Below are 24,264 nucleotides of genomic sequence, written 5' to 3' on the forward strand. Positions count from 1 at the left end.
TTCGCTCCAGTGACCTGATCCTGCAGGATGCTGAGGGCAACGCTGGCCGGCCTTACAAACACTTATTATGGATCATCTGCGATTTACAAGCGTCAGGGTGAACATCACTCAGGTTTATTATTTTCAATGACTGCACAATTAAAAAACACCAACCACAGAAAATGAAATAAATAAAAACTCACTTGGTAATGTAATACCTTCCTTCACCCTCCACCAAAGGTTGTCACTCAGCCTTATTGCTCAGGATCTCAGGAAAGTTAAGACTTTGCGGTGACTTTAGTTAAACAAAAGTGTGAAATATGTCTGCGGGTGCTCGGGTATGTTAGGGTGCGATATCGTTGCGAGTTGTGTATGATATAGTGTTTTCAACATCAATTACACACTAAATTGCTGACATTTAGCGAGTAGCTGGAGCGTTCACATGATGTCGTGTGTAGTAACGCAATGAAACCTCGCAATAAAACGGCTGTGATGTCTCAGCCCAAGTCTGTCCAGATAAGCATCACTCGCCTCTAAAAACCTGCAGAACTAGGCAGACTTGTCACTCAGGATTCCAGGAAAGCTGGGTAACCCATATGACATGTGATCCAATGTTCCTAACAGATAAAACTAAAGATCAGTACAATTTAATAACCTGACAGAAAACAACGACGACGACATATTTTCTTGTGTTCTTTTTTTTATCCTTCGGAGAAGAACATTCATCTACAAATGACAAATACACCACCCACCCCTGGCGTGGTGCCCAGCGCCAGCCACACGTGAGCCTTTAATACGGTAAGCAGCATTAGATGCTGCATCGTGCGGAGATTACAACCCTGAATGAGAAATATTGGAACTCACCAGCTTTACAAGGATCCTTGTAGTCAATGACCTCAGGTTTTTCCTCTTCAGTGTCATAATAGGGATAATCGTAGTCTAGGCCATAACAGAGACACAAGTTTTCACAGAAAGTCCAGCCAGTGAGGAAGATGATGAACCAGTGCAGCATGATCACTGCACAGCGCAGAACTGCAAAGCTGTGACACCAGTGCACAGAAGTGAGTTATTATGGGGATGGCTCCCTCAATTACAATGGTCTTCCCTTTCTCATCAGATCTGACCAATGATCACATGCACACAGCCAGGGAAAAGTTTTCTCCAGTAGGATCAGCCAGTGTCAGAGGAGCTTGATAAATGCTTGTTAGTCCTGATAAGACTCCCATAAGACACAATAGGACGGCCCTATAGCTGCTGCCTGTAGCCCAGGATCTGAGGCGGCTGCTGCTTCTTCATCCACTTACTCTTTCTCCCACTACACAGGCCGGCTGCCAGGAAGACCTGATCTGTCCAACAGTACATCTGACAAGCTGAGGATGGGAACAGGCAAACAAGCATTAGATGAAAGCTCAGAACATAGGAGAAAGAACATGATCGCTCTGCTCGAAAGATGTAACAGTCACTTCTGGGCACTCCGTATACTGGAGGAATACAGTCTCATCATTGTACAACTATACAGTATGAGAGCTGCATGCACTACACATCCCATATACAGTATGAGAGCTGCATGCACTACACATCCCATATACAGTATGAGAGCTGCATGCACTACACATCCCATATACAGTATGAGAGCTGCATGCACTACACATCCCATATACAGTATGAGAGCTGCATGCACTACACATCCCATATACAGTATGAGAGCTGCATGCACTACACATCCCATATACAGTATGAGAGCTGCATGCACTACACATCCCATATACAGTATGAGAGCTGCATGCACTACACATCCCATATACAGTATGAGAGCTGCATGCACTACACATCCCATATACAGTATGAGAGCTGCATGCACTACACATCCCATATACAGTATGAGAGCTGCATGCACTACACATCCCATATACAGTATGAGAGCTGCATGCACTATACATCCCATATACAGTATGAGAGCTGCATGCACTACACATCCCATATACAGTATGAGAGCTGCATGCACTATACATCCCATATACAGTATGAGAGCTGCATGCACTACACATCCCATATACAGTATGAGAGCTGCATGCACTATACATCCCATATACAGTATGAGAGCTGCATGCACTATACATCCCATATACACACATCCCATATACAGTATGAGAGCTGCATGCACTACACATCCCATATACAGTATGAGAGCTGCATGCACTACACATCCCATATACAGTATGAGAGCTGCATGCACTACACATCCCATATACAGTATGAGAGCTGCATGCACTACACATCCCATATACAGTATGAGAGCTGCATGCACTACACATCCCATATACAGTATGAGAGCTGCATGCACTATACATCCCATATACAGTATGAGAGCTGCATGCACTACACATCCCATATACAGTATGAGAGCTGCATGCACTATACATCCCATATACAGTATGAGAGCTGCATGCACTACACATCCCATATACAGTATGAGAGCTGCATGCACTACACATCCCATATACAGTATGAGAGCTGCATGCACTACACATCCCATATACAGTATGAGAGCTGCATGCACTACACATCCCATATACAGTATGAGAGCTGCATGCACTACACATCCCATATACAGTATGAGAGCTGCATGCACTATATATCCCATATACAGTATGAGAGCTGCATGCACTACACATCCCATATACAGTATGAGAGCTGCATGCACTATACATCCCATATACAGTATGAGAGCTGCATGCACTACACATCCCATATACAGTATGAGAGCTGCATGCACTACACATCCCATATACAGTATGAGAGCTGCATGCACTACACATCCCATATACAGTATGAGAGCTGCATGCACTACACATCCCATATACAATATGAGAGCTGCATGCACTATACATCCCATATACAGTATGAGAGCTGCATGCACTACACATCCCATATACAGTATGAGAGCTGCATGCACTATACATCCCATATACAGTATGAGAGCTGCATGCACTACACATCCCATATACAGTATGAGAGCTGCATGCACTATACATCCCATATACAGTATGAGAGCTGCATGCACTACACATCCCATATACAGTATGAGAGCTGCATGCACTATACATCCCATATACAGTATGAGAGCTGCATGCACTATACATCCCATATACAGTATGAGAGCTGCATGCACTACACATCCCATATACAGTATGAGAGCTGCATGCACTACACATCCCATATACAGTATGAGAGCTGCATGCACTACACATCCCATATACAGTATTAGAGCTGCATGCACTATACATCCCATATACAGTATGAGAGCTGCATGCACTACACATCCCATATACAGTATGAGAGCTGCATGCACTATACATCCCATATACAGTATGAGAGCTGCATGCACTATACATCCCATATACAGTATGAGAGCTGCATGCACTATACATCCCATATACAGTATGAGAGCTGCATGCACTACACATCCCATATACAGTATGAGAGCTGCATGCACTATACATCCCATATACAGTATGAGAGCTGCATGCACTATACATCCCATATACAGTATGAGAGCTGCATGCACTACACATCCCATATACAGTATGAGAGCTGCATGCACTATACATCCCATATACAGTATGAGAGCTGCATGCACTACACATCCCATATACAGTATGAGAGCTGCATGCACTACACATCCCATATACAATATGAGAGCTGCATGCACTATACATCCCATATACAGTATGAGAGCTGCATGCACTACACATCCCATATACAGTATGAGAGCTGCATGCACTATACATCCCATATACAGTATGAGAGCTGCATGCACTACACATCCCATATACAGTATGAGAGCTGCATGCACTATACATCCCATATACAGTATGAGAGCTGCATGCACTATACATCCCATATACAGTATGAGAGCTGCATGCACTACACATCCCATATACAGTATGAGAGCTGCATGCACTATACATCCCATATACAGTATGAGAGCTGCATGCACTACACATCCCATATACAGTATGAGAGCTGCATGCACTACACATCCCATATACAGTATGAGAGCTGCATGCACTACACATCCCATATACAGTATGAGAGCTGCATGCACTACACATCCCATATACAGTATGAGAGCTGCATGCACTATACATCCCATATACAGTATGAGAGCTGCATGCACTATACATCCCATATACAGTATGAGAGCTGCATGCACTATACATCCCATATACAGTATGAGAGCTGCATGCACTACACATCCCATATACAGTATGAGAGCTGCATGCACTATACATCCCATATACAGTATGAGAGCTGCATGCACTACACATCCCATATACAGTATGGGCACCAAACATTGCACACCTCAATTGCTGACATACTGTACACCACACACGCTGTCCCTGAAACGAAATACAACACATGCTGTCCCTGGGCACCATACACCCCATATGCTAACGCTAGGCGCCATACACACATTAAACTGCACTGAACACCCCACACAGCAACGCCAAGCCCTCCGCACCCAACATAGCGACTCCAAACTCTCCACACCCTATATAGTGACCCCAAGCCCTCCGAACCTCATACAGCGACTCCAAGCTCTCTATAGTGACCCCAGGCCCTAAGGATTCTACAGTGACTATAAACTCTCCTCACCTTATAGTGACCCTATGCTCTACACACCCTACACAGCGACTGTGTGCCCTCCGCACCCCATACAGCGACCCTGTCCCCTTCTCTCCACACCCCATATAGTGACCACGTGCCCTCCATATCCCATACAGCGACTGTGTGCCCTCCGCACTCCATATAGCGATTGTATGCCCTCTGTGCTCCATACAGCGACCATGTGCCCTCCACCACTCTGCACCCCATACAGCGATCATGTGCCCTACGCACCTATTACAGCGATCATGTGCCCTCTGCACCCCATACAGCAACCCTGTGCCCTCCTCACTGCACCCCATACAGCGACCTTGTGCCCTCCTCTCCGCACCCCATACAGCGACCATATGACCTCCGCACCCTATAAAGCGACCATGTGCCCTCCTCTTTGCACCCTATACAGCGACCATATGCCCTTCACATGCCATACGGTGACCCTGTGCCCTCCTCTCCGCATCCTATACAGCGACCATGTGCCCTTCGAACCCATACAGCAACCATGTGCCCTCCTCTCCGCACCCCATACAGCAATCATCTGCCCTCTGCACCCCATACAGCGACCCTGTGCCCTCCTCTTTGCACCCAATAAAGCAACCATGTGCCCTTCACACCCTATACAGCGTCCCTGTGCCCTCCTCTCCGCACCCTATACAGCGTCCCTGTGCCCTCCTCTCCGCACCCTATACAGCGTCCCTGTGCCCTCCTCTCCGCACCCTATACAGCGTCCCTGTGCCCTCCTCTCCGCACCCTATACAGCGTCCCTGTGCCCTCCTCTCCGCACCCTATACAGCGTCCCTGTGCCCTCCTCTCCGCACCCTATACAGCGACCATGTGCCCTTCACACCCCATGCATTTACACCTCCTATACGGAATGCACGGCTTCATACCAGCAGTACCTGGCAGTAATGGGCACTTCTCACTCCTTTGAAGTTACGGGCAGTCCCGGATCACGCAGCAGCATCCTCCGCTCATATACAGGGGTCTGCTGCTCCCACAACCACACGGTGCACTCACCTACACGGGGGCTTCTCCGGGGGGTGAAGGCTTCTCAGTGGAGCTGCTGCAGGATCAGCTGGACTCCGAGGGAAGCCGCTCAGTGGAAACTCCGGGGCTTCATACTTCATCCAGGAGGCATAAAAGCTCCATTGATTGACCTGCAAAGTCCAAGCAAAGTGGTGTCTCTATGCAGCGAATGCGGACAGGTCTGTGTGTGTGAGGCAGCCTGTGGTCAGTGCACAGCGCCCTGATTTCCTCAGTGCCTCACACAGGACACGCACAGCTATTGCCCCGGCTGGGGGGAGTCCGGGGGAGTCCGGGGCTATGCTGGGGGGAGTTCGGGGAGTCCGGGGCTATGCCGGGGCAGTGCCGGGGCAGGCTGGGGCTATGCTGGGGCAGTGCCGGGGCTATGCCGGGGCTATGCTGGGGGGAGTTCGGGGAGTCCGGGGCTATGCTGGGGGGAGTTCGGGGAGTCCGGGGCTATGCTGGGGCAGGGGCTGCACTCACTGACAATCCTGCTGTAGTAATTACATTTGAAAGTCGTAGCAAAGTAAGGTGAGCTTTAGCGAGCTCAGCCTCACGCCCCTCCTCTCCCGGCTGATGGGAGGGGGCGCACACATCTAATCCTGGTAGGGTGTCACATTTGACACCAATTTTTTCAATAGCCACACTGCTCCCAGCCTCAGCCATTTCTCCTCTGCTGGCCTGAGGGCATGTGTAGGGTGAGGGTCCTCCATGGCTGCATGCACTGATTTCTGGCTGCTGTATCTGCCTGTATAACTCGTGTATCTGTAGTATCAGTGCTGTATACTGCACCCTGGGGACTCATCAATACTCACATGCTGGAGCATTGGCAATCTGTTATCGATCTGTATATTGCATTTATAGAAATGGCAGGACAATGTGTCCAATATTGTGAACACTATGAACTGTGAGGAGATAGGGAAGCAAATATGTATCATTCTTCAGGAATATAGTGTTACAATTGTTAGTAATTGCTATAATATAACAAATAAATGTGTGATCAGCTTTTCTCACATAAGAATCCAATATATCCATAAAGGTGTTTTCACACCTAGCACTTTGAGGTTTTTATGTGTCTTTTTCCTATAAAATCACAGTGGGAAGATATTAGCTGACAGTATATATACAATGTAGTACATGGCAATGCTTTATCTTCCTTTGAGTATTTTTCTGCCCTCTTTATACTATTTTCTGGATCCTTCGTTTTAATTTATTTTAGGCCTGCGACACACATCCATGCCTCCGGCACGTGTTTGTCATTTTTTGCATGTACCGGCGGCACGGAGACACGTTAAGCAATGCTACCCTATTGTAGCAGGCACACACACGTAAAGCCACACGGAACGTGTGTCCGTGTGCGTTTGTACGTGTGTGCGTTTTTCAAAGCGCTGACATATCAGTGTTTTCTCTGGCAGCACAGGTGTCACACGGCCCGCACCCGTACCACACGGGTGTAGTGTGGATGCGGTCCCGTGTGACACGCGCCGGAGAAAACACACGTGTCAGTGAAAAAAAAAAAAAACATTTACTCACCTTCTCCAGCCCTCCTGTCTCTGCCGCTGCTGCCTCTTGCTGCCGACCGCCGCTCATTATTCTCATTGAATATTCACTTCACTGCCTGGCAGCAGCAGCAGTGGGGAGACGGGAGGGCTGGAGACCGAGGATCAGCACCACGGACAGCAGCGCGGACATCAGGAAGGACCAGGTGAGTATAATAATTACCGATTCTACGTGTGCTATCGCGGATAGCGCACGTAGAACACACATGTCCCGCACGTACCAGAGACACGTACTTACCTGCACGCAACACGCAGGGGAAATACGTGTCTCTCGGCACGTGCGTGATTGATTTTCACGTGAATGTGGCAGAGAACTTAGGCTGTGTCGGTGATGAATTGTTGCTGAGTTTTTAGCGCTAAGTATTTGAGCTGTGTCAAAACCGCAGCGTCTTAGGCTACATGCGCACGCTGCGTTTTTTGCTGCGTTTTTGGCTGCAGTTTTGTTGTCAGAACTTTCTGACATTTGACTTCCCAGCAAAGTCTATGAGAAGTCAGATTTGCTATGCACACATTGCAGTTTATTTGTCAGCGTTTTATTTGTCAAAAGTTTGTGACAAAATTTAATGCAGCATGTTCATTCTTCCTGCGTTTTTGTCAACATTTGTCACAAAAATGCACAAAAACACAGGTTGTGAAAAATGCATAAAAAACGCACCTACAATTACAAGCATTTTTTTGTGCCATGTCCAGGCTCTCTCTGACAACCTGGAGTTTTGGCTGCAGTTTTGGCTGCAGTTTGTGAACACAAAAAGATGCAGCGTGCGCATGTAGCCTTACAGTTCCAGCAATGTGGATGGGATGTATCGAAATCTCCTGCCCGCTACGCTTCCTTTTTACTCAGTGTAATCTGACCTGCGGTGCGTGTTTCAAATCTGCAACATGTTAATTTCTCTTGGGGGTACACTGAGTTTTCGGTGCTGATTTTCCCCATAGCCTTGCAATAGATGTGAAAAGCCTATGCAGAAATGCACCAAAAACGCATGTAATCTGCACATGACTGCATCAATAAATGTTTTAAAGCCAAATGCCAGGAAGTATAAAAAATAAAGCAGCTTTATTATTTATTATTTTTAAGAGACAAAATCACAGTGTCAAGAATGCAATGAAAATGCATGTAAAAAAATCCACAGATATTCATCCACGGATATTGAGGAAATTGAGCTCAGTAATTGACAGACCACTGTATCTCATCTTCTTAGGCTGTATGCGCACATTGCATCGTGTCCCTGCAGAAATTTCTGCAGGGATTTGAGAGCACATGTGCGCTTCAAATCGCTGTAGAAACACTGCATAATGGATGAAGTGTTTCTGCAGAAAAAAAGCCGATTTCATGCGCTCTGGATGCAGCTTCTCCCATAGACAGAGTAGGAGCAGTATCCAAAGCGCACGTAATAATTGACATGTTGCTTTTTAAAAAGCAGCGATTTGGAACAAAATTTTGGCATCCAAATCACTGCGCTCTCAAACGCAACGTGCACATGGATTATGCACAATCTACATATATTGTGCTGGGGACGCAGGTCGCATCCATTTACACTGCAGTGCAATACGCAGCATAAATGCATGAAATTCGGCAACGTGCACATGAGCCCTTACACTCGCTTGTAAGGCTAAGACCGCACTTTGCGTTTCCACCTGCGTTTCAGCTGCTTTTTAGGTCCGTTTTGAACTGCACCTTTTCCATGCCAAAAGGCATGTGTTTTGATTTTCCAGCAAAGTCAATGGAAAATGGTGATTTTCAGACCGCACTTTGCGTTTTAAAACGCTGCGTTTAATTTGCATATTTTGTGGCAAAAACCATGCGTTCAAAGATGCAGCATGTCAATTGTTTTTGCCATTTTGGGTGCGTTTTGCTAACATTGAAGTCAATGAGAAATGGCAAAAAACAAAAATCTTCACATTTCCTGCGTTTTACCTGCTTTTTAGGTGCTTAAAACATGCGTTTTTGAAGCTTTTCTGACATTAAAATAATTGAATAATATGTCCCTCTACAGACACACATAGTCCGACAATTAAATAAAATTTTGCTTTTATTGCTATTTTAAGATTAAATATTATAAAAACGCTATAATTTCATGAAATATAAATATTTTCTTTATTAATTCCAAAATTATATGTTTTCCTTTTTTTTCTCTTATTTCATGATGTTTGGCTATTTAATCTTTATTTAGCAGTGTCTTGATGTTCAAAACGCATCTGTCAAAACACAGGTGAAAAAGCATGTAACAAGCGCTGAAAATGCATCTAAAATGCGGTAAATACGCATGCGTTTTCAGCGCTAAATTTCTGGAAAAGGCAACTTTGGCTAAATGAATTAAGGCAAAAAGGTGTGTTCTAAACTGCATGTAGGGCAACGCAAAGTACAGTCTTAGGCCTCTGCCACACTCACGTGAAATTCACGCACGTGCCGAGAGACACGTATTTTCCCTGCGTGTTGCGTGCAGGTAAGTACGTGTCTCTGGTACGTGCGTGACACGTGTGTTCTACGTGTGCTATCCACGATAGCACACGTAGAACCGGTAATTTACATACTCACCTGGTCCTTCCTGCTGTCCGCGCTGCTGTCCGTGGTGCTGATCCTCGGTCTCCAGCCCTCCCGTCTCCCCGCTGCTGCTGCTGCCAGGCAGTGAAGTGAATATTCAATGAGAATAATGAGCGGCGGTCGGCAGCAAGAGGCAGCAGCGGCAGAGACAGGAGGGCTGGAGAAGGTGAGTTAATGTTTTGTTTTTTTTTCAATGACATGTGTGTTTTCTCCGGCGCGTGTCACACGGGACCGCATCCACACTACACCCGTGTGGTGCGGGTGCGGGCCGTGTGACACCCGTGCTGCCGGTGAAAAAACGGACATGTCAGCGCTTTCAAAAACGCACACACGTACAAACGCACACGGACACACGTTCCGTGTGGTTTTACGTGTGTGTGCCTGCTACAATAGGGTAGCATTGGTTAAAGTGTCTCCGTGCCGCCGGTACGTGTAAAAAATGACAAACACGTGCCGGAGGCACGGATGTGTGGCGCAGGCCTTAGCCTTACAGGGTTGGTGCCTCAGGATTGGATGATTGCTGATGTGGTTCCGATATTTAAAAAAGGTAAGAGGGTAGATCCAGGCAACTACCGTCCAGTAAGCCTGACATCAGTAGTGTGAAAGGTTTTTGAGGGCATTTTAAGAGATGTCATGGAATGATATGCTAGAGAGAATAATATAATAACAGACAGCATGGATTCATGAAAGCTAAGTCCGTGTTTAACCAACCTGTTGGGGTTCTATGAGAAGGTAAGTGCAAACCTGAATATTGGTAATGTAACTGATGTGATTTATTTGGACTTTGTAAAGGCATTTGCTACTGTACCACATAATAGCCTTATACTAAAGCTCCAGAAGCCAGGACTAGGGGAAACTATACGCAAGTGGGTAAAGGCCACGTCTCACTAAGCAACATCGCTAGCAACATCACTGCTGAGGCATGACTTTTGTGACGCAACAGCGATGTTTCTAACAATGTTGCTGTGTGTGACATCCAGCAACAACCTGGCCCCTGCTGTGAGGTCATTGGTTGTTGCTGAATGTCCTGGACCATTTTTTAGTTGTTGCTGTCCCGCTGTGAAGCACACATCGCTGTGTGTGACAGCGACAGAGCAACAACTAAATGTGCAGTGAGCAGGAGCCGGCTTCTGCGGACGCTGGTAACCAATGTAAATATCGGGTAACCAAGAAGCCCTTTCCTTGGTTACCCGATATTTACCTTCGTTACCAGCGTCTGCCGCTCTCACGCTGTTAGTGCCGGCTCCCTGCTCCCTGCACACGTAGCCAGAGTACACATCGGGTAATTAACCCGATGTGTACTCTGGCTAGGGGTGCAGGGAGCCAGCGCTAAGCGGTGTGCGCTGGTAACCAAGGTAAATATCGGGTTGGTTACCCGATATTTACCTTAGTTACCAAGCACAGCATCGCTTCCACGCGGCGCTGCTGGCTGGGGGCTGGTTGTTGGTGAGATCTGCCTGTATGACAGCTCATCAGCAACCCGTGTAGCGACGCTCCAGCGATCCCTGCCAGGTCAGGTTGCTGGTGGGATCGCTGGAGCGTCGCTTAGTGTGACGGTACCTTAAGGAATTGGCTAAAAGATAGGAAACAAAGACTAGCCATAAATGGTACATTCATTATTTGGGCTATAGTGTCACGCTCCCCGGGTCCTCGGCTCCCCTCCCCGGGTCCTCTGCTCCGCTCCCCGGGTCCTCAGCCCCGCTCCCCGGCTCACCTGCCACGCTCCCCGCTCTCCAGCCTCCGGTGCCCGTCCTTCCCAGGTTCCCTGGCCTCCGATCCCGGCGTCTGACGGCTTCCCAGGCCCTGGCCGGCTCCCCTGCGTCCTCCCCTCAGCTTCCTTCCCTGGCTTCTGGCACCCGGGCGGCGCGCATGCGCATTAGGGCGCGCGCGCGGTCACTGACCCTTTCTTAAAGGGCCAGCGTCCATTAACAGGAAATGAAGCTAAACAGGTACAGGGTATATAAGGGTTTATTGTCCAAGGGGGCGGGGCCTGATCTTCGTGTTTTCCAAGCTAGGAGTCAGGTCTCCTTGTGTCTCCTTGCCATACTCACGTATCTCTCTTCTAGAGCTGATCCTGCCTCGGCATCCGGTCCTGCTGAATCCCGAACCCCGCACGCTGTCCGTCTGCCATCTGACAGTCCGTACCATCTCGGATCCCTGCGGTGACCCGTCATCTCGCTCCAAAAGGTTCCGGACCCCGCCTGACCTCATCCCGGCTTCCGAACCTGAGCTACGTCACCCGGACTACCATCTGTGACTCCGTGGTCCCAGGGACTTCTCCGTTACACTCACTTGCACGGACTGTTCTGCTGCCCATAGTGCTTCAGCTACCGGACTCCTTACCACCATCTTAGAGTTCGGACCAGTGGATCCACCTCCTGGGTCTGCCCGACCGCCTGGCCCTGACAGTAAGATCAGGCCATGGATCCCGCTGCAGCACTAGCGGCCTTGCAAGAGGAACTCCAACGCCAGCGTGAAGTCCAGACCCGCATGTTGAACTTTATGACTTCCGTGGACACCCGCCTGTACACGTTACAAGCGGCAGTTACGCCTTCAACATTCCGGGCCTCCACTAGTCAATCCACGGCTCCCGCACCTGTGGCAGCCTCTTCGGATGCTTCCCGACTCCGTTTGGCTTCACCACCTCGTTATGCCGGAGATCCCAAGACCTGCAGGGGCTTCATAAACCAATGCTCCCTTCATTTCACGCAGCTGCCACATTTGTTTGCCTCCGACCAAGCCAAGGTCGCCTTCATCATGTCTCACCTAGAGGGCGAGGCACTGGCGTGGATGAATCCCTTGTGGGAGAAGGAGGACCCTATGACCAAGGACCTTCAAGAGTTCCTGCAGGCCTTTCGCAGCACCTTCGACGAGCCGGGACGCGCCTCTGCGTCTGCTTCATCCCTTCTCCGCTTACGTCAAGGAACACTGACGGTAGGCCAATATGCCATCCGTTTCCGCACTTTGGCTTCAGAACTCGGGTGGAATAATGAGGCCCTAACAGCCGCCTTCTGGGAAGGACTCTCGAGTCGCATCAAAGACGAGTTGGCGGGTCGTGACGTGCCCTCCACCCTAGATGCCCTGATTGCCCTAGCAACTCGAGTGGACATTCGTTTTCAGGAGCGCTCCAAAGAGCTATCTCGTGAGAGACGTCCGGTACGGCATTTCTCTCCTCCACGGAAGCCCTCCGTACCTCAGTCATCAACAGCTGGGATTCCCGTCCACGAGCCCATGCAGATTGACCGAGTACGGCGGTCTGAACAACGTCGAGCAGAGCGGCTCGCCAAGGGTCTCTGCTTTTACTGCGGAGAGGGCACACATCTCCTACGCTCCTGTCCGGAAAGGCCGGGAAACTCCAAAGCCTAGGGTTGGTAGGAGAGGCCACCCTAGGTGCTGGGACTCTCTCAGACCCGGTTATGTGGACCGTGCAAGTGTCAGCGGGAGAGACGCGCTTCACGGCTGAGGCATACCTCGACTCTGGAGCAGCAGGCAATTTCATCCAGCAGGCCACGGTGGACAAGTACCAGTTGCCTGTTACTCTACTCGATAAGCCCCTAGTGATTGCCTCTGTGGATGGGAGACCCCTCGCTGATACCATCTCCTGGGTCACCAGGCCGGTCGAACTGCGTATCGGTGCCCTGCACACCGAGAACATCGCTCTCTACGTCCTTCCACACATGTCCCATCAAATCCTGCTGGGACTTCCCTGGTTGCGGACACACGAACCATCAGTCAGCTGGGGCACTGGCGAAATCACCCGATGGGGCTCCGCCTGTCATGAGAGGTGTCTGAAGTCTATACAACCCATCCGACGACCTCCGGTTCCAGAGAACCTACCGGAACTGCCCTCGGCCTATTGGTCCTTCGCAGACGTTTTTGACAAGAAGGAGTCTGAGGTACTTCCGCCACACCGTCCCTACGATTGCGCCATCGACCTGCTCCCAGGAACAACACCACCTCGAGGACGGATATATCCGTTGTCTCCAGCCGAAACCAGGGCCATGTCTACCTACATCACAGAAAGCCTGGCAAAGGGATTCATCCGGAGATCCTCCTCTCCTGCGGGAGCAGGCTTCTTTTTCGTTAAGAAGAAAGAGGGTGACCTACGCCCATGCATTGACTACCGGGGTTTGAATCAGATCACCATAAAAAACAAGTACCCCCTGCCGCTCATCCCCGAATTGTTCGACCGGCTCAGAGGAGCCCGTGTGTTCACCAAACTGGATCTTCGGGATGCCTACAACCTAGTTCGTATCCGCTCTGGGGACGAATGGAAGACCGCGTTTAATACTCGCGATGGGCACTATGAATACTGCGTAATGCCCTTCGGTCTGTGTAACGCTCCTGCCGTATTCCAAGAATTGGTGAACGACATTTTCCGGGACCTCCTCTACATCTGTGTAGTAGTTTATCTGGATGACATCCTTGTCTTCTCTCCGGACCTCCAGACCCACAGAGAGAACGTACGGCTGGTTCTACAGAGACTGAGAGAGAATCGTCTCTACGCCAAATATGAGAAGTGTGTCTTTGAGCAGTCTTCTCTCCCTTTCCTGGGATACATCATCTCGGGTACAGGGCTGCAGATGGATCCAAAGAAGGTCTCCTCCATTCTCAACTGGCCTCCCCCTTCTGGACTGAAGGCAATCCAACGGTTCCTGGGATTCGCCAACTACTACCGCCAGTTTATCCCTCACTTCTCTGCCCTGACTGCTCTTCTCTCCGCCTTGACCAAGAAGGAGGCTAATCCAAAGGACTGGTCACCTGCGGCCGACGCCGCGTTTTGCTCTCTGAAGCGAGCATTTGCCTCCTCTCCTGTACTCCACCGACCGGAGTTAAACCGCCAGTTCACCTTGGAGGTGGATGCCTCCTCCTCAGGAGCCGGAGCAGTGCTCATGCAGAAGTCCTCCTCCGGGAAGATGGTGACTTGCGGTTTCTTCTCCAAGAGCTTCTCAGCGCCTGAACGTAATTACACCATCGGTGACCGAGAACTATTGGCGGTCAAACTGGCTCTGGAGGAGTGGCGCTACCTCCTGGAAGGAGCAGTGTACCCCGTGATTATCTACACGGACCACAAGAACCTGGAATACCTGCGGTCCGCTCAGCGACTGAACCCACGGCAAGCCAGGTGGTCCTTATTCTTTGCCAGGTTTGATTTCCAGCTCCATTTCCGACCCGCGGACAAGAATGTACGCGCTGATGCCCTGTCTAGGTCTCTCATGCCCATGGAGCAGGAGGAAGAGAGTACCCAACCTATCATCTCTCCTAGCAAGATTATTCCGGTAGCTCCTGTCACCCTGGCCCAGATACCGCCCGGGAAGACCTATGTCTCTGAGACCGACAGGCAAAAAGTCTTACACTGGGGTCATGCCTCAAAAACAGCCGGTCATGCAGGTCAGAAGAGAACATGGGGTGCGATTGTACGCCATTACTGGTGGCCATCCCTTCGCACGGACGTCGCTGCTTTTGTCTCTGCCTGCTCCTCTTGTGCCAGGAACAAGACGCCCAAGCACCTGCCATATGGCCGTCTTCTGCCTCTGCCTATACCCTCAGTTCCATGGCAACACATAGCGATGGACTTTATTACGGACTTGCCATTATCCTCCGGGCACACAGTCATATGGGTCGTGGTGGATCGGTTCTCCAAAATGGCTCACTTCGTCCCTATGGCCGGACTGCCCTCTGCTCAGGAACTCGCGGAAGCCTATATACAACACATCTTCCGCTTGCATGGCTTTCCATCCCACATCGTGTCCGACAGGGGAACTCAGTTCACCTCCCGCTTCTGGAGGGCGCTCTGCAAACATCTGGGAGTGACTCTGGACTTTTCTTCTGCTTACCATCCTCAGTCTAATGGCCAAGTGGAGAGGGTCAATCAAATCTTGACCTCCTTCTTACGTCACTATGTCAACGCCCATCACGACGACTGGTCCACGCTTCTGCCTTGGGCTGAATTCTCCCATAACCACCACATCAGTGAGTCGTCCTCCAAGTCTCCCTTCCATGTCGTTTACGGACTTCAGCCCTCCGTCCCGTTGCCTATATCCCCTTCTTCGGATGTCCCTGCTGCTGATACTGTAGCCCGTGACTTCGCTACCATTTGGGACTCTGTCAAGGCGTCCCTTGGGCGCGCTTCCCAGCGGATGAAGAAACACGCCGACAAGAGGCGCCTGGACCCTCCGTGTTTCTCTCCTGGTGACCTGGTCTGGCTTGCTTCCCAGTACATCCGATTGAAGATACCTTCCTACAAGCTGGGTCCTCGCTACATCGGGCCGTTTAAGGTCCTCAGCAAGATCAATGAGGTCTCCTACAAACTGAGGCTTCCGGCCACGATGCGGATTCCCAACTCCTTCCACGTCTCTCTGCTCAAGCCGGTTTTCCTTGGTCCCTTCTCCTCTGCTGCCAGTCCGGCTCCTCCTCCTATTGCCGAGGACGACATCTATGCGGTAAGGGATATCGTGGCCATGAAGACTGTTCGAGGCCGACAGTTCTTCCTGGTGGACTGGGAGGGGTATGGTCCTGAGGATAGGTCCTGGGAGCCCAGGGAGAACGTGGGCAATCCTCTGATCCGTGCCTTCATGTCCCGGTTGCGGGGAGGGGGGCGTGGGGGGGGGGGGTACTGTCACGCTCCCCGGGTCCTCGGCTCCCCTCCCCGGGTCCTCTGCTCCGCTCCCCGGGTCCTCAGCCCCGCTCCCCGGCTCACCTGCCACGCTCCCCGCTCTCCAGCCTCCGGTGCCCGTCCTTCCCAGGTTCCCTGGCCTCCGATCCCGGCGTCTGACGGCTTCCCAGGCCCTGGCCGGCTCCCCTGCGTCCTCCCCTCAGCTTCCTACCCTGGCTTCTGGCACCCGGGCGGCGCGCATGCGCATTAGGGCGCGCGCGCGGTCACTGACCCTTTCTTAAAGGGCCAGCGTCCATTAACAGGAAATGAAGCTAAACAGGTACAGGGTATATAAGGGTTTATTGTCCAAGGGGGCGGGGCCTGATCTTCGTGTTTTCCAAGCTAGGAGTCAGGTCTCCTTGTGTCTCCTTGCCATACTCACGTATCTCTCTTCTAGAGCTGATCCTGCCTCGGCATCCGGTCCTGCTGAATCCCGAACCCCGCACGCTGTCCGTCTGCCATCTGACAGTCCGTACCATCTCGGATCCCTGCGGTGACCCGTCATCTCGCTCCAAAAGGTTCCGGACCCCGCCTGACCTCATCCCGGCTTCCGAACCTGAGCTACGTCACCCGGACTACCATCTGTGACTCCGTGGTCCCAGGGACTTCTCCGTTACACTCACTTGCACGGACTGTTCTGCTGCCCATAGTGCTTCAGCTACCGGACTCCTTACCACCATCTTAGAGTTCGGACCAGTGGATCCACCTCCTGGGTCTGCCCGACCGCCTGGCCCTGACATATAGTCAGCAGTGGGGTGCCGCAGGGATCTGTGCTAGGACCGATTCTTTTTAATCTCTTTATTTACAACCTTGTGGATGGGATTAACCCCTTCACCCCCAGGCGATTTATCATTTTCTGTTTTCATTTTTTGCTCCCCTTCTTTCGAGAGCCGTAACTTTTTTTCATCATTTATTCATCTTGCCATTTGTGGGGTTATTTTTTGCGGGATGAGTTGTACTTGTCGAATAAAAGAGTAGCACCATTTGAGACCTGCAGCGCTCTAATTTTTCGTGATCTGGGGCTCAGGGACAGCTTATTTTTTGCGTCTTGAGATGACATTTTTAATTATATAATTTTTATGCAGATGCAATGTTTAGATTGCCTGTTATTGCATTTTAAATTTTTTTTATGGCAACCAAAAAGCGTAATCTTGGTAATTATTTCCTCTCCACGCCGTGTACCAATCAGATTAACTGATTTCTGAACGTGGCAATACCAAATATTTTTTCATATTTTTGAAAACTTTTTTTTTTTTTTACTTTTTTATTTATTTTTGTAGTCCCCCTCGGAGACTTTATGGATAAGCACTCTGATCGCCTGTGCATTTCTGTTGATCAGCGCTGCACAGCGCTGATGAGCAAAAATGCACTGTTCCTTAAATAGCTGACTCTGAACTACGTCATGATAGCGACAGGAATCATCACATGACCCGTCGCTACCATGGCATCATCAGCTCCCTGTGATCGCGTCATGGGGCCTCTGATGGTGGCGGAGAACGGCGCGATCCCTGCTGTGGCCATTTAAATCGCGCTGTCACATTTTGGTAGCACGATCTAAGTGGTAATCAGGTGCGGGTGGATTGCAAAAATAAGCAGACATGTGTAGGGATCACCGCCGGCTCACCGCAGCAGCCAGAGGTGATTATCACAATTCGACCAAGGACATACACTTGGTCATAAAGGTGTTAAGAGTAAAGTGTCAGTCTTTGCTAATGACACCAAACTATGTAGGATATTAAAAACGGACCTTGAAAGTACAATTTTACAAAATGATCTAGATAAGATGTCGGAATAGTCAAACACTTGGCAAGTGAGATTTAATGTTGATAAGTGTAAAGTAATGCATGTAGGGTGGAGTAATCCAACAGCTGCGTATACATTAAATGGAACTAAACTCAGGACTACTGAACAAGAGAGAGACTTGGGTATTCTGGTTACAAGTAAGCTGAGCAGCAGCACTCAATCTCAGGCAGCAGCTGCAAAAGCAATTTTTTTAACCCCTTAGATAATAGTAAACCTATACATGTTTGGTGTCTGCGAACTCATACCAACCTGAGGCATTACACCGTCACATCAGTTTTACCATATATTGAATACAGTGAATAAAATATCCCAAAACCAATCGTGCAATCGCACTTTTTTCCAATTTTCTGCACTTGGAATTTTTTTTGCCGTTTTCCAGTACACGATATGGTAAAAACGTATGGTTTTATTTAAAAGTACAACTCGTCCCGCAAAAAATAAGCCCTTATATGGCAATATTGACAGAAAAATAAAAAGGTTACGGCTCTTGGAAGAAGGGCAGAAAAAAACCAAAATGGAAAATCGCCCGGGATGAAGGAGTTAAACATAAAATTTTTCTGACGTGTTACAACAATTGTGACTTCAGATTTGGAATTCTGCACACTCGATTTAGTATAGGACAAAAGGTTTTTGAGCAGTAGCAGACGAAAAGTTATTTTTTGTTGCGCAGTGTAATGTATGTAAAGTGCTATGGAATTAATAGCGCTATATAAATGAATAAAATTATTATTATTATTATTATTATTATTATTATATACAGAAGGTAGAAGCAAAAGTAATTCACCAATATATAGTAACAATAGTATACCAGCCCTATTATATATGGCAGCAAAAATGATTGATGGTCATAGCAGTAATACATGAAAGTCCCAGACCTGTTATAATGGGAATTGATATCAATAGTATCTGGATAAATGCATAGGATGCCAGCTATCCCAAAGAGCCCTGACGCGTGTTTTGCGTATCAAGTCTTGCACTGTGATCTGCCAAGATCTTAAGACATGTGTCTATGTGTCCAATTAATATATTCAGCGTATGTGTGCCTTGAAGCCGGAGCTCACTAAACCACTCAACGTGTAGTGCACATGTGCGGTAGCGGGGACGCGTCATCGTGGCTCCCAGGCATGCGTACATCCAAATTAGACATCGAGGTGGGAGTAGAAAAAGGGCATGTAGCCACAGTAAGCAGATGCGCTCAATAAATACTATGGCAATAAATGCAATGGACGATGAGAAGTCATTTATATAGGAAGTACATACTAAATAATGAATAATAACAGTTTTAAATACATATTAAACGATGAGTATCAAAACAGTATTGCACATGAAACTTCTGATTTTCACCAACCAGTGTAGATGTTATAAATTGGAGGATTTCAGGTGGAGGACATATCTGATGGTGAGGTCCTGGCCAGTAATAAGAGCATACAAAGGAAAGAATAACATAATAAAAAATATGAAAATACATGTGTGAAGAATAGAGATGAGCGAGTTCCGGTATTTTCGTAATCGCTATACTTGTAACAAATACTTTTTAATATTCGTGTATTCGTTCCAAATAGCGAGTACAATGCAAGTTAATGGGAAATGCGAGTAATTTTCTGCTGGACCCAACAAAGACGTCTGTTGGCCTGAGGAAAAGGCTGAAATCGATGGGTAAGTGATGAAACTGAATGGGGAGAGGCTGGAGAATATGCCTGCATGCATTTCTGACTCACATATGGTTTCTGGGATCCCCTGAAGCCACAGGGAAGAAGTTCCCATGTGCCTTCACTCTATCAGTGCCCCTGCAGTGTATGTCGCACTGCCCTGGCCAGCCCTGCAGCGACTCTCACAGCAGTGTGCAAGCAGCTGTGGGATGACGAGCACCGACATCAGGCGGTTAGCTCAGATTATTACCGTCTGTGATGATCTCCGCTGAACTCGTGCTCATCACTGTCTTGCATGATGCCTCGTTCTCACATCAAGTCTCGCAGGACGGCTAAAGACTGACTAGTGGTGACGTCATGGGCTCACGGGACAGTTCCATGGAGCCATGGAACTCAGTGACAAGAGCTGACCTCACTAGTTGATGACGTCGGCGCTCGTTATGCCCTGCAGTTACCTGGCCTGACCTATTGATGTTATCTCAGGTCTCTGCACTGCTCTCCCAGCCAATGGGGAACATTCTGTTCTTTATTGACTGGAACAATGAGTATGGATCGTCGTGAACCCCATTATTGGGGGGGACCGCACGCCGGATTTTTTAATTATTTATTTATTTACACGGCACACAGACAGAGCCGCGCGGCATTAAATGAAGTCGGGTGAAGTTCACCTGCTTTTTTGACACGTCCCCAACGACCAGCTAGTCGCTCTGCAGGTCCGGATCGCTGTTAGGTCGTTGGCCAGGTCTGCCTGTTTGACAGCTCACCAGAGACTTTGTAGCGATCCCGGCTAGGTTGAGATCGCAGGTTGGATCGCTAGAAAGTCTCAGTGTGTAAACCCAGCTTAAGGGGTACTTCACACACACAGCGAGATCGCTACTGAGATCGCTGCTGAGCCACGTTTTTTGTGACCTCACTAGCGATCTCGCTGCGTGTGACACTGAGCAGCGATCTGGCCCCTGCTGTGAGATCGCTGCTCGTTACACACACTGCTGGTTCATTTTTTTATTGTTGCTCTCCCGCTAATAAGCACACATCGCTGTGTGTGACAGCGAGAGAGCAACAATCCTGAATGTGCAGGGAGCAGGAGCCGGCGTAGCCTGCGGTAAGCTGTAACCAAGGTAAACATCGGGTAACCAAGGTGGTTACCCGATATTTACCTTCGTTACCAGCCTCCGCAGCTCTCACGCTGCCAGTGCCGGCTCCTGCTCCCTGCACACGCTAAGTTAAGCGGTGTGCACTGGTAACTAAGGTAAACATCGGGTAACCATACCCGATGTTTACCTTAGTTACCAGTGTCCGCAGCTTCCAGACGCCGGCTCCGTGCAAGCGCAGCGTCGCTTGCACGTCGCTGCTGGCTGGGGGCTGGTCACTGGTCGCTGGTGAGATCTGCCTGTTTGACAGCTCACCAGAGACCATGTAGCGATGCAGCAGCCCTAACTCTAACTCTCCTTCTGTTTTTTTTTTGTTTGCAGTCCACTAAAAAACAATGGAAGGCACACAGATATAAAACGAACCGTATACAGAACGGAAAGGATGTGGTTGTCACACGGATGTGCATTGTTTAAAAAACGTAGCCCTATGGGTACCGTTACACTTTAGCGACGCTCCAGCGATCCCACCAGCGATCTGACCTGGTCAGAATTGCTGGTGCGTCGCTACATGGTCGCTGGTGAGCTGTCAATCAGGCAGATCTCACCAGCGACCAGTGACCAGCCCCCAGCCAGCAGCGACGCGTGGAAGCGATGCTGCGCTTGGTAACTAAGGTAAATATTGGGTAACCAAGCGCTTGGTTACCCAATATTTACCTTGGTTACCAGCGCACACCGCTTAGCGCTGGCTCCCTGCACTTCTAGCCAGAGTACACATCGGGTTAATAAGCAAACCGCTTTGCTTATTTACCCGATGTGTACTCCGGCTACTTGTGCAGGGAGAAGGGAGCCGGCACTTACAGCCTGAGAGCGGCGGACGCTAGTAACTAAGGTAAATATCGGGTAACCAAGCAAAGGGCTTCGCTTGGTTACCCGATATGTACCTTGGTTACAGCTTACCGCAGGCTGCCAGACGCTGGCTCCCTGATCCCTGCACATTCAGATCGTTGCTCTCTCGCTGTCAAACACGCTGATGTGTGCTTCACAGCGGGAGAGCAACGTCCAAAAAATGAACCAGCATTGTGTGTAACGAGCAGCGATCTCACAGCAGGGGCCAGATCGCTGCTCAGTGTCACACAAAGCAAGATCGCTAATGAGGTCACTGGTGCGTCACAAAACCGTGACTCAGCAGCGATCTTGCTAGCGATCTCACTATGGGAGAAGTACCCCTATGGCCTGAGTCATGGTTGATGCAGGAAGTCCCCATCACAAGGGCCTCAAATGTCAAATAGTAGTTAGGCTGCAGTAGGAGTACTGTCCTAGTTTGTCCGCCACTGCACAATGTGCAGAGTGTTTACAAAAATTATCCCATGGTTGAGGAAGGAAGTCCCGATCACACGGGCCTCCAATGACAAATAGTAGCAAGGTATTAATTAAGTAGTAATAGTAGTAAATAGGAGTACTTTCCTGGTTTGTCCGCCACTGCACAATGTGCAGTTCAGAAGACCGTGCCCTTTTTCTCAAAAATCGGCAAAGTTCGGCTTTGTTCGGAGACTGTTCGATGCACTAATGCTTTTCTTCTACCTTATTATCACTTTGGCTAGGATAGTGATGCTGTATAATGGGGGACGTGTTTGATGAGGGGAGGTGGTGGGGAGATGTCAAAGGAGCGGTGAACTGTTTTTTTTGTTTTGTTTTTTTCTTATAATTATGTGTGGATGTTCCTGGAGAAAATCAGGGCGCAGAAAATATCCACAACATTCAGACACAAGGGCTTGTTTCATTGGCTGACTAAGCCACCTGTTCCTCTGCATATGAAAAGTGGACACCATTTTGTGATTGCTACAGCTTGGGGACTGTGCTGCTGCTGTTAGACAGTAGCTTAGCTAGAGGGCTTAAGTCAAAAATTGCCATTTCATCATCTAAATAGAGATTCAAAATCTGTGGTCCAGGCAGAAATTGCCATTTCATCATTTACACTGGAGATCAAAAATAAAAAACAATGTATGATCACTTGATTTTTTCTGAAATAATGTAATCTACATTGATCAACATTTGAAGGTTTTTTATAAGGGGTACACCATACCACTAGAACAGTGTTTTACAAAAGATCCAAAATTTTGCCCAAAATGTGATGGTCATAATTAGAGAGCAATAATGACTGTAGCACAGAGAAAGATTGTAACTACATTTTCTGAAGGTAACAACAGTCAGCAATCAGTAGGAAGTGTACAGGCCTTTGCTTTGAATGGCTTCCGCCCATCTGCGGCCACAGGACATCACTAGTCTCTCACACTGCTCTAGTGTGATTTTGGTCCACTCTTCTTCCTGTCTATTCCACAGTATTTTTTTGGCCATAACTTTGTCACCAAGGATTTTCCAGACGTTTTCTATTGGGTTTAGATTAGGACTCTGGGCTGGCCATTTCATTGTTTTAATGTTTTTTGTTTCAAGGAACTGCTTTACCTATTTAGCCGTGTGATTGGGGGAATTGTCCTGCATGAAAATTGCTGGCTGATTGAGTAATGAACACAAGTAAGAAACCACGTGTTGTTGAAGAAGGTTCTGATACACACTTGCATTTACGCTGCCATGGGTCCAACTCCTGCTGCAGAATACATTCCCCAAACCATGATACTTCTTCCACCACCTGTCATTGACCTCTTCACACATTTTGGGTTTAGTCCTTCCCCAGTTTGTCAACGAACATAATGTTTCCCATCAGACCCAAATAAATTAAACTTGCTTTCATCACTAAAATGAACTGGGGACCACTTCTTCTCTTCCACACAACATGCTCCTCACCAAAGGTGAGTCTTGCCTTTTGATTCTTTCTGCTGAGAGGTTTGCTCACTGCAGAGTGGTCTTTCAGTCCAAATGCTCATAAACGTTGTGACACTATATGACGAGACAGATCCTTACCCTGTTCGGTGTTGAACTGGCAAACAATTTCAGCTGCAGTGTTGAAATGATTACCCATGGAGATTCACCACATTATCCTGTCCTCTATTGCATTTGTCTTTTGAGGGTGACCAGCCTTCTTGGGAACTTGAAAGAATTAGTGATTTTGTGAAGATGCAATATTCTCAAAATCACAGACTTGGAATGACCAACTTCTCTAGCTGTGGCTGATAGGGTCACCCCTTTGGCCTTCATCTGGACAACCTTGTTATGGAGGGTTTCGGTCACCTTTGATTGCACACTATTTTTGCAAAGTCAGGGCAAACTGGAAAGTTAGGCTGCCAGTTAAATAAGCTTTGTAAGATAATTAAGGAATTTAGCACCAGGTGCCAGATTAACA

The 24,264-nt window shown here is 48.6% G+C and overlaps 1 protein-coding gene across 1 annotated transcript in view; it reads right to left on the reverse strand.

Moving 5' to 3' along the window:
- Positions 1-6,377, reverse strand: part of TLL1 (tolloid like 1) — a 207,693-nt gene extending 201,316 nt beyond the window's left edge. The window contains exons 1-2 of the mRNA XM_075347314.1: positions 5,662-6,377; positions 844-1,349 (exon numbers count right to left, since the gene is read on the reverse strand). Coding sequence (XP_075203429.1) covers positions 844-991 — 148 coding nt within the window. The 5' untranslated portion in view covers positions 992-1,349; positions 5,662-6,377. The remainder of the gene's footprint in view (positions 1-843; positions 1,350-5,661) is intronic.
- Between the last annotated feature and the right edge of the window lie 17,887 nt (positions 6,378-24,264).

Source organism: Anomaloglossus baeobatrachus, chromosome 1 (genome assembly GCF_048569485.1).
Source record: "Anomaloglossus baeobatrachus isolate aAnoBae1 chromosome 1, aAnoBae1.hap1, whole genome shotgun sequence".
NCBI lineage: Eukaryota > Metazoa > Chordata > Amphibia > Anura > Aromobatidae > Anomaloglossus > Anomaloglossus baeobatrachus.